The 11,095-nt window shown below is 37.4% G+C and overlaps 1 protein-coding gene across 1 annotated transcript; it reads left to right on the top strand.

Moving 5' to 3' along the window:
- Nucleotides 1–1,397: 1,397 nt before the first annotated feature.
- On the top strand, nt 1,398–10,892 carry LOC104277480 (ubiquitin carboxyl-terminal hydrolase CYLD; the record flags this gene model as incomplete). The annotated part of the gene is made up of 10 exons (XM_009874119.1): nt 1,398–1,563; nt 2,379–2,520; nt 3,063–3,185; nt 4,466–4,557; nt 5,674–5,740; nt 6,456–6,588; nt 7,176–7,284; nt 8,359–8,477; nt 9,141–9,357; nt 10,708–10,892. Coding segments are annotated over 10 exons (1,353 nt in total), but the record flags the coding sequence as incomplete, so codon positions are not given.
- Between the last annotated feature and the right edge of the window lie 203 nt (nt 10,893–11,095).

Raw genomic sequence — 11,095 nt, forward strand, 5'->3', positions numbered from 1 at the left:
ATTTATTTTTAGATTTTTAATTTTTATTAATTTAATATTTGATTGTCTAATATTAATATTGCATGTTACTAGATTTGTTTCTGAGAGAGTTGATGTCTGTATACTTTGCAAAAAGCACACAGTATGGAGAAATTTGCCCGAACAGGTTGCCTTGTGATCTCCTTGTAACATAACTAAATTCTTCAATCAGCTCTGTCTTTTGTGGCTGCCCCAGGCCTTCCCCTCTTAATAGGCTTTGAGGTGTCTTTGTGTCACCATGGGTAACTGAATGTGTACAACTGGCCACTTACTTTAAAGGACTGCACTTTGCTTATGTTATGGAGATTTTAATTGAAAATTACAAAATAAATAAAAGTAAATAAATTAAAAAAAAAATGACTGGAGATGCCCACTCCCTGGAAGTGTTCATGGACAGATTGGATGGGGCTTGGGGCAACCTGACCATGAGAAGAGGCTTGGAAGAGATGATCTTTAAGGTCCCTTCCAACCCAAAACATTCTATGATTCTGTGAGAAAAAGATGATGATATTTAAAGGTTCTTTGAAATGCAGATTTACATAAAATGCCTTGGCTCTAAGAGTTATTATTGAATATCAAGTGTTTCTTTGTTTTTGGCATTCCTCTTTTGGGATAATATTCAATAAAAATTCAGATGAAGCAGCGTACAGTTAGTAAAACAATGCAAGTCTTAGCACAGTGGGTGAGAATGCGACTGGAATTCCAGCTGTCACAAAAAATCCCAATGTTTATGGGCTTTTTGGGTGAAACACAAGCTCTAGTTTGCCCTCAGTGTTCTGAGATTGCATCTTGGGATGCCTTGTGTTAACCTGGGGTCCTGAACTTGCCTGTCAGGTGTTTCTGCATTAAAAGCTGGCAATTACTAGTAAGCCTACAGTATACCTTAAATCATTTTATCAAAGATAAATAATGATTGCTTTGTGTTGTCTTTCCTTGATGTAGGTTTTATGCATTCTGAAGCAGGTATTTTTCTTGTGCAGGCCACAGTCACCCTGAAAGTATTCACCCTCCCCAGTGCTCTATGATTTTAACTGAATTTTAAAAGGTGCTAGGTAGGGCACGTGTGCTCTTTCTAACAATAAAAGGAATCTGGAGTGACTAGCTAGCTTAAGTTCCTAACATTGACTGCATTTAATTCTCGCTTTCGTCTCCCACCTCACCCAAACTGCTTCTGATGGAGTGAAAGTTTAAGCATTAAGAAAGCACAGCTCTTAATTTCCACACACCGCAGCTGAAGCTTTGTGTACTAAAATTCAGGAATGTTGTATATCAAGCTTGAGGGCACCTGAACAATGACTTGTGGGTAGATACTTTATCAAATGTCTTACTGCAGAAGTCTAGAAATAAGAAAAATAGCAAATTCTCACTTGAATTTTCAGGAAGATGAATGTGCAGGTTGTACAGATGGAACATTTAAAGGAACTCGATACTTCACTTGTGCTCCAAAGAAAGCTCTTTTTGTTAAACTCAAAAGCTGCAGGCCAGATTCCAGGTTTGCCTCGCTACAGCCCGTTTCCAACCAGATTGAACGCTGCAACTCTCTAGGTACTGAGCTCCTGCTTCTTACTTATCAGCTGGGAACTGACCTGGGTTTTGGTTTCAGTTATTCCTGCAATGTGTTCTTTGCATTGAACACTTGCAATTCTGTACAAGCATTACTTAAATGAGATTAATGAACAAAAGGTCAGTCTGTACAGAACATAACCCTTCTATGGGTTATTTGTTTCATGCTCATGTTCATATATATAAAGAAATTTTGTTAAATTAAGGGATTTTTTTGTTATGCTGTACATTTTTTACTTTAGAAGTTGTAAAGGAATGTTTTTGAAAATGGTATTTGCAACTCCAGCAATATGTGATTGTATTACCAGAAATACAGTCTATAATGTTAAATTATTATTTTTATTTTCTAAATATTAACATAGAAAAACATGTATTTTTATTCTCGAAGTTGGTAGTGAAAAACTTTTTTTTTTTTTTTTTTTTAATAAAACCCAACAGATATTTTGGATTTCTCGGGTCATGTTGTGTTGCCTGGGACAACAGTAAAGAAATAAGTGTCTGATAGTTGTAAAATATTGTGAACAGGGCATTTATAATGAGAACTTCGTTCCTACTGGATAAAATTAATTCAGTGCTGCAGGCTTCCTGAAGTGCTGTAATGTACATTGTCAGTGGAATGTAAGGCCTTGTTCACTCTCTGGAAGACAGTGAGTTTCAGCTATAATAAAATGCTACTCTAGTCCAGAGGAGAAATGCTTACTCTAAGGCAGCAACTTAGCTGTAAAACATTAATAGGAAAATCTCAAGGGGGATAAAATTCGAGGCTTTAAAGCGTCTTTTGAAAAAAAAAATTTCAGCCTTCGGAGGTTACTTAAGCGAAGTGGTAGAAGAAAACACTCCTCCAAAAATGGAAAAAGAAGGTTTAGAGACAATGATTGGAAAGAAGAAAGGTATCCAAGGTCATTACAACTCCTGTTACCTAGACTCCACCTTATTCTGGTAAGTTCACAATTTGTATAGTGCCATCCCATCCTAGAGATGCAGAACCCGTGATTGTTGTAGTAATGACTGTCGATCTGTATTACTGTGCAGCTCACAAAGTTGTGCATGACAGTTTTTGACATCTTACTGTGCTCTTCCAGTCTGAACAAGTTCTGCAGCATTCGCTGCATAACACAAAGTGCTAATCGTGACCACCTGTACTGGCCCTTCTGTATCTGTACTCTTTTTGACTGAGTGAGCCTCGTCTGTAAATAGTTGAAGGATGAAAGAGCACGCAGGCTGGGGGAGGAGGGAGGGAAATAACCTCTTTTAACTAAATCACAGAAATCTGCCTCGGCAACTGGTTTTGTACTTTTTTTGCAGAAAGGATACTGGTTTAGAGTGGGCTTTTACTGTTTAGTACAGCTTTATCGTCCTCTGTTTTTGAGTTTTAGTTCTTTAATTCTTTGTGTGGCTTTGCTTGGTTTGTCTTATGTTGCTCAGGCATCTGAAAGGTTGTGTCTTCCAGAATCAAAACAGTCTTCTTTTTTCCTTTGTAGCCTATTTTCTTTTAGCTCTGTTTTGGACACTGTGTTACTCAGACCTAAAGAAAAGAATGACGTAGAATATTATAGTGAGACTCAAGAGCTGTTGCGGACAGAGATTGTGAATCCTCTGAGAATGTAAGTAAACGCATGAACTGGTCTCTGGTCTAATTCAAATTTTATATTAGATCTTGCTGCATAAGCATTCCTGTTGCAAACCTGAAAGTCTGGCTAGCTGCTGCGGCCAGTCTGTTCAAAATTTTTTTTTTTTTAATATTTTTACTTGTTCTTCGAGGTAAATTTCATCAGTACTAACTGGAAATAGTTACTGCTTGTTTGATGATAAAATATTTTCACTAGTCTCTATTTGGAAATGTGATCAACATAAAGCTATTGTAGAATTTGTACAGGTATGAATACAAATCCACTGATACAATTTTTTGTTCACAGCATTCGTATTTACATGTGTTTAATGCTGCTGTTCTTGACAAGTGTGTAGAGTTTCATAATTTTATAGATTTGGTGGGGCTTTAGAAGCTTCATCAATCTTTACATGTGGTCTGCAAGTGGTCAAAATGCTTTTAATAAAAAGAACTTAAGCTTTGCAATTTCTTAGGCACAATGAATAAAGGAAATGTGACAAAAATCTGCATGAAATGTCTGCTAAGTTTTTTTTAATATGCAAATTATACAATTGTAATTCTGAAATTCTGTGGACTGTCACTGAGCAATTTATCATAATTTTTTTTCTTTTGATTCCTGGAATAAACTGATGGCTTCTGATCACTCGTTCTTGTTAAGGGTGTGTGTACTTTGTCTGGTGTATTCCAGGTTTCTGTGGTAATGCTAGTGGGATACACGCCAAGTAGCTGGAATCCCAAGTGGCTGAAAAGATTGAGAGTCTTGCTTCTCCTGCCTTTCTTCCATGCTTAAAACCTTCTTTGTGCTTTTTGTAAAGTTTTAGAGGAAAAGATTGAATGGTCAGAACTTCAGCTTCTTAGGTCAGCGATGCAGTTCTGTACCTTTTAGTCAAATATTGAATTTTTTTTTTTTTGTTGCAACTCCCACAATGCTGTTGTTACATCATTTTCAGAATGTGACATATTAAGCAGTGCAAATTAGAGTGAAAACAAAAGCAATTGACTGACAAATCAGAAAACAGTTATCCTGGTAAGATAATGTTTAAAAAGAGTTCTTAAAAGTTATGGAAGAACATCAAGCACTGCACTAAATTTATGCTACATTAAAGAAAACTGGAACCAAGATTGAATGTGAGGAGTCAGCACATAGTTTTGAAGGAATACTGTACACAGTTGAAGAAAGATCTGAGAGTCTGTATTTCAGCATTTAATAGGTGTATTTTTCTGCTTCTCTTGACCACAAACTAGCTAATAGCTTATTAAACCCATTTATCTTAGATATGGATATGTATGTGCTACAAAAATAATGAAACTGAGGAAAATACTTGAAAAAGTTGAGGCTGCATCAGGATTCACTTCAGAGGAAAAAGGTAACTGGGGAGGTTTTCCTTTCTTTGAGATTTGTAAGAATCATAATATGAAGGAACTGAAATACTTTGCTATATAAATATACCACAACAGGACACACAAGTATTTCTCTGTAGCAATAACATCTTAACCAGTAATTTGATTGACCATAGGGAGGAAGAAGGTATTTTTTGCTTCCTTGGGTCTGTAAGGAGCCCTAGCTGAATGGTTCCTGCCCTAACAAGTCTTTCACTGACTGGATTTTTTTTTTTTTCCCCGTTGCCTTTCCGTGCCCCTGTAACTTCAGCAGTTAGGGGAGATCTTCAGAAATGAAGACTGTGATAAGGCTGGGATCTTTGTTCTCTTTCAAAGTGTCGCTTTAGTCCCTAAGGAGTAATCTTTCCACATTTCATTGCCATAATGGTTATGTAGTATTTTAAGAAACAAGTTGTGTCAATTATATTAGAAAAATCAATTCCTAACTTTTTAATCTTCTGCTGCCTATAATGTTTAATTAGCATTGTATTACGTAGCTGTTTTGATTTTATTTGGGAGAACACTACCTTCTTTCTAAGTGCTACATGCTGAAAACCAGTATTTACTGCAGTTAGTGGCAGGAAGAGAAATACACCTGAAAATGCTCCTTCTTTATTTTCAGGGGGAGAATAAGACCTCTGGGAAGCAAGCGTTGGCTTCATTCTTGATTAGAGAACTCAGTCTCTGGTTTAGATGAACTTTGTACTACTGTGTGGTTTTGATGTGTTACTGTCACTGTTCCTCACGGCTTCACTGCAGTTTCTTTGTTTTCTTTTGAAAGCTTTTATTTCTCCTGGAAAAGTTGTGTGGTGCCAAGTGATTCCTCCGAAATACAGAACATCTTTTTGATCTTTACTGGAAAGCTTTGTTACCCTGTCGAGCCTCTGCCTTTTATTAGGGCCATTTGACACCAAAAGAGTAAATAGACGTTTGTGCCATGAAAATGTTCATAGATTGTCATGATGTTATTGTGTTAATAAAGCTGTGAAGCTGAACCTTTACTTCTTTCCTGTTACAATTTTGAAAACTTTGATTTAAAATTGGTCTTGAATAATGTCTCTGGTTTTGCATATTAACAAGACTTTTTTTCCCCCTCCCCCCAGATCCAGAAGAATTTTTGAATATTTTATTTCACCATATTCTAAGAGTTGAGCCACTACTGAAAATAAGGTGAATCTTTTTTCTTTGTTGAATGTATCTATTTGTAGAGGCTGATGAGGAGTGTCTGCTGCCTTTCAAATTGAGATGACTCTTAGCGCACCTTTAACTTGTGATTCATATTTCTATTAAGTTCCCATATAGTCAAGTTACATTGCCAAGTTTGACACTATTTCCTACCTTTTTTGGTTGGTGTATTTCACCCCACTGGTCTTTTGTTGCAAAAGCTTGTGAACATAGTTTCTCGAGACCTGCACAAAGACCCGCTGTGCTCGTGCTGTCTCCTCCAGAGCGTTACCAGTTTCCCGTTAGTTGGCTGGATGGAGAAGGGCTGCTCTAAGAGGGCCCGGCCTGACCGCTGAACGTGCCCTGCAGCTTACGGCCACTTGTTTCTGGGAGAAGCTGCAGAGATTGCTGAATCAGTGTTAAGCTGTGGAAGCTGATTTGCATTTCTTCTTGAAGGCTAGTGAAAATACTTCAGTGGTTTGCCTTTCTTAAATCAGTCCACACAATACTTGATTGCCTTTCATCTAAGACACTTTGTTGCTGTGGGGTGTATTTGGTTTTTGTGGGTTTGGTTTGGGGTTTTTTTTAAGGACAATATATTTCAATGCAGAAAGAGAATGTTGTGTAGACTCTTTTCTGGTATGTGTTATTTTCCTAATAAAATACAATCAACCGTTACAGTAGAGCTTCAGAGTCAGGGGTTTTTTTAATCTGTTTTTAGATCAGCAGGTCAGAAAGTACAAGACTGTTACTTCTATCAGATTTTTATGGACAAAAATGAGAAAGTTGGAGTCCCAACAATTCAGCAGTTACTCGAGTGGTCATTCATCAACAGCAACTTGAAGTTTGCAGAGGTTGGTGACAGCTATTGCTTTGTTAAAATAATGATACCTAGAAATGGGACAAAAGTAGGATTCGGTGTGAAAACAAAATGCAGACATGTTGGAAAGCGGAGTGCTAGGTCAGTGATACATGTTGCTTGCATTTCAAAAATGTAGACACGTATCCTTTGGCTGAACAGACCAAAGTAATTTAGGTAAAGAATTACTAAAAGAAAACTTCTTAGTTACTGCCAGTAAATTGTTTTAAGGACTAATATTTTGAAATATCTTTGTTTTTAAAAAGCCTTTTACAAAGGGAAGATTTTTCTTCTTATCTCTCGCCCCCAAGATGGGGGAATGTAGCCCAGTCTATTTAATATCGTACTTGATCATGAGTGGGACTTACAGCATTTGATGATGATTTAGATGCTGCTTTCTTGTTGGTTTTTTTTTTTTCAGTTGTAGTTTCACTCAAAAACTTAATTTTATTTTGCTTTTTGAAGTCAGTGGGCTGCAAGTTTAAAAAACATGAATACACTTACAGCATTAGAAGTGTGTGTCTAAATTTAGGTAATTATCTGTCTCAAGCTCATCACATTATATTCTGGCATTTTACCTAGGCACCCTCTTGCCTGATTATCCAAATGCCTCGGTTTGGAAAAGACTTCAAAATGTTCAATAAAATTTTTCCATCCTTGGAATTAAATATAACAGACTTACTTGAAGACAGTAAGTATATGACATTGTGTTATGTAATGAAAGAGAGTTGTTCAGAGTGACTTACAGAGTGAAAGTATATATTCCTGGTACTTCTGGTGTTTGTGGCTTCGCTTTTTTTTATTAAATTTTTAACAAGGTGGTGTGAGATGCTTAGACTGAGGAGAAAGGAAAGTTTACTGACTAGAATACTTGTTTTTTCTCATGTCAAAAGCTGTAATTCAGAAGAATGTATAGAATATAACTTGATTGTTCATTTAGTCCTTCAGTATCTGTACAACTAAACTTTGTATTTCAAGACGGTGTTCTTAAAATTGATTAGCAGCAAAACAATTTATTAATATGGCAGGCAGGAAATCTTAAAAGCTCAGTGTAGCACGGAGATTGATTAACAGGTATTTACAATGTTAACTACATTTCTTTAGTGTTCATTGGTGTGTGCTTCTTGTTTCTAAACTTTTTGTCATTAGTTTAATCAAAGTAGAAGGAGGGAACCTGAGGTCAGAGTGTAAAACTGCAGCATGCAGTTACAGTACATTTTTCACCTATAAATCTAAGCACTCTTCTTGTGACATTTGTCATCCACTGAATTTTTCCTTGCGTTACCTAAGGAAAAGCACTCTGTTTTAAATTTCACATAAGAATTTATGAAACTGCTAAAATTTACTAGAAGAATAATCTCTGAAACTGTCATGGCCTTTTCTTTCAGTCTTGGCCACCAGCTTCTGCCGTTTATTGGTTGTTTTGTTTTTTCTGGTGTTGAAAGACATGAGGGAGAACTAACTTGCTTTAAAAATCTGTTTTTACTTGTTTATACAGTTGATAGAACTTAATTTTGATTATCTCATGTTTTGCAACTTACCCCTCTAAGTGTTTTTGTTCTCTTATTCTGCATTATGGCAAAGGGAAGAAATTAAATACAGTGGTACATTTCTGCTTTGACTGGCAATCTGGTTTTAGCTAGTTTCATGTAGTGTTTGTCTCCGTTTGAAGCAGTAATCCTCCCTCCTTTCCATAGACCCTTGTCTTAAAAAGCAAAAGAAAGCCTTCCCCAACTGGAGACTAACGTCTTTGTTAAAAACGCAGCTCCCAGGCAGTGCCGTATATGTGGAGGACTCGCTATGTATGAGTGCAGAGAGTGTTATGAAGATACTGATATTTCTGCTGGGAAAATCAAGCAGTTCTGCAAAACATGCAATACGCAGGTAAGTTGTTGGCTTTGTTGTTCTACAGGGATTTAACCCCAGAGGCGTATGCTGTGATAATCAAAAGGAAGGCGTGAGGGCGTAGTGAGGCCTTCTCAGCAGCCCCGGTGTAACCGTGCCCACCGAGTAAAGCGGAGCCGCTGGTGGCAAAAAGGGAACGGCGCTTGACCCTGCACTGTGTTAACGCATCAGTAGTTTCTTACTAAAAACATGGCAACTGCCAAATCCAGGACTGCATGCAATGGAGAAGTAGCAATCGTAGGCAGCTTGGAGTCTGTTTCCTGTCTCCTGCTTTAAATCCTAATTTTACATATATTCTGCCTTTCTTGAATTGATAAATTCGTGACATAGAACGGCTTAATTTTGAAAGTTACTTGGTAACTTGCATGAAGCTGTCAGGCATGGCTTGTTTACAAGTCTAAGCATAGTAGCAAATTGTTACATCTGAGCTCCCTTCTAACTTTAGATTTGAATTTCTGGGCAATATTGAACTACACTCTTGGGGAAAAACAGAAGAAACGTTTAGTCTGCTACTGTTACTGCAGTTTCTTCTGTAATGCCATTGGTCTTCAGTAGCGCAGTAATGTTCTTTTTAGCTTTGCCACTGAAACAAATAAGATTATGGGGTATGTTTTCTCTTCTGAAATATCACTTCAATTGCAGGTTCATCTTCATCCCAAGAGACAGAATCATAAATTCAATCCGTTGTCACTACCCAAAGATCTGCCAGACTGGGATTGGCGACATGGCTGCATCCCGTACCAGAAGATGGAATTGTTTGCTGTTCTCTGCATAGAAACCAGCCACTACGTAGCTTTCGTTAAATATGGGAGAGATGACTCCGCCTGGGTTTTCTTTGACAGCATGGCAGATCGGGATGGTAGATCTTTTATTTATCCTTACTAATACTCTCTCAAATTTTTTATGTGTATTACTATTTTAAATTTCAGTGTCTTATTTGGAGGATATTAATATTGTTTCATTTGATGTACTTGATGCTGGTACACTAATCTTGACCCAGTACATCTGTGCCTTTCCTTTGAAGCTCTTTAGAGTCATAGAATGGCCTAGGCTGGAAGGGACCTTATAGATCATTTTAATCCAGCCTCCCTGCTGCCAGGGACGCCACCTCTCGACTAGATCAGACAACGCATGGGGACCGAATGGGAATCGAACCCGCGACCTTAGCGTTGTTAGCGCCACGCTCAACTGAGCTAACCGGCCCCCTGTTTAGTTATTGGACAAAAACTTACCCTGTAATAGTACAGGTAAAACAAGTGTTCTCATAGATACTGCTGCATTAAATAGTGTTTAAATAAGGACACAGTTCAGTTCTGGTGCCTGAGAAAACAAGAATAAATGCAAGTGTCAAACTCATAGTAACAGTTCTCTGCATGAAGAATTATTGGACCCCTCTGTTAGCGTGTGATTTAGCAGGAAGAGAAGAATCTTGCCTCCTGTTGAACATGAAACTGCTGCAGTACTAAAGTATCTTTCTTCTAACAACCAGAAGGCGATCAAGATTTGTTTCAGGGTGCTTGAAATGTGTACAACTGAAGTCTGTAAAAACCACTTTATTTCAGGAATGTAAATCACGAGATACTCACTGGGTGTATCTCCTGCTGACATTAGGGGGTTTTGTGTCACAACTATTTCTCTTCAGCTGGTGCTACGAGATAAAAATCTTTGCTGAGGAATAGTGTCCTGAATATCCATACTCATTAGAATTTGCTCATTTTTACATGGAAAATGGTCTAGGGCAAACTCTACCTTAGTCTTGCAAGTGAGTTGCCAGCTGCCATGCTAATAGCAAATTCAGTAGCATTTGAGTTAGAGTACGTATTCAGGTCACTCTCCCAAAGTCATACAGAAGTTTTTAGTGTTAATGAAAAACAAAAATTCTTGTGCTGGTGAGGTGTTTGTGGGTATGTTTGTTTGATGGTAAACACTACAAGATACTCTGACACTACTTGCAGTTTTTCTTCAACAATACACTTTCCATGTAAGTTCACCCTGCAGTAATCCAGAGTGGCAAATTAGGGGTGTTGTGTTGTTCTTTTTTTGCTGTGAGGTTTTTTGTTGTTTGGTCTTTGTGTTTTTTTTTTTTATTAGAAGGCATTTTCAAGAACTGGTGATGTTGGCATAATTAAAGTACAAAATAAAGTGAAGAGAGCAAATGTTATGTAGATCTATCCTAATCTATTTTTCTTTCTTTCCTTATGGTTAAAAGGAGGTCAGAATGGCTTTAACATTCCACAAGTTACCCCATGTCCAGAAGTTGCTGAATACCTGAAGATGTCTCTAGAAGAATTGCACTCACTGGATTCCAGAAAAATTCAAGGTTGTGCACGAAGACTACTTTGTGATGCTTACATGTGCATGTATCAAAGTCCAACAATGAGTTTATACAAATGAACAATGGCCTCTGGAAATCTGGAGAAGCAGTGTAGAGTTATTGACTGTTGCATTTGCTGCATTTTTTTGGCTAATTTTAATGCAACCGTTGCTGGCAATGGATGCGATGACAAAAAAATCGACTATGAGAGCAAAAGGATTATCGTTCCAAAAACTACCTGTGGAGTTCTGTAACTGAAGTATTTAAGCATTTTGCACTCTAG

Source organism: Apaloderma vittatum, unplaced genomic scaffold (assembly GCF_000703405.1).
Source record: "Apaloderma vittatum isolate BGI_N311 unplaced genomic scaffold, ASM70340v1 scaffold39387, whole genome shotgun sequence".
Lineage (NCBI taxonomy): Eukaryota > Metazoa > Chordata > Aves > Trogoniformes > Trogonidae > Apaloderma > Apaloderma vittatum.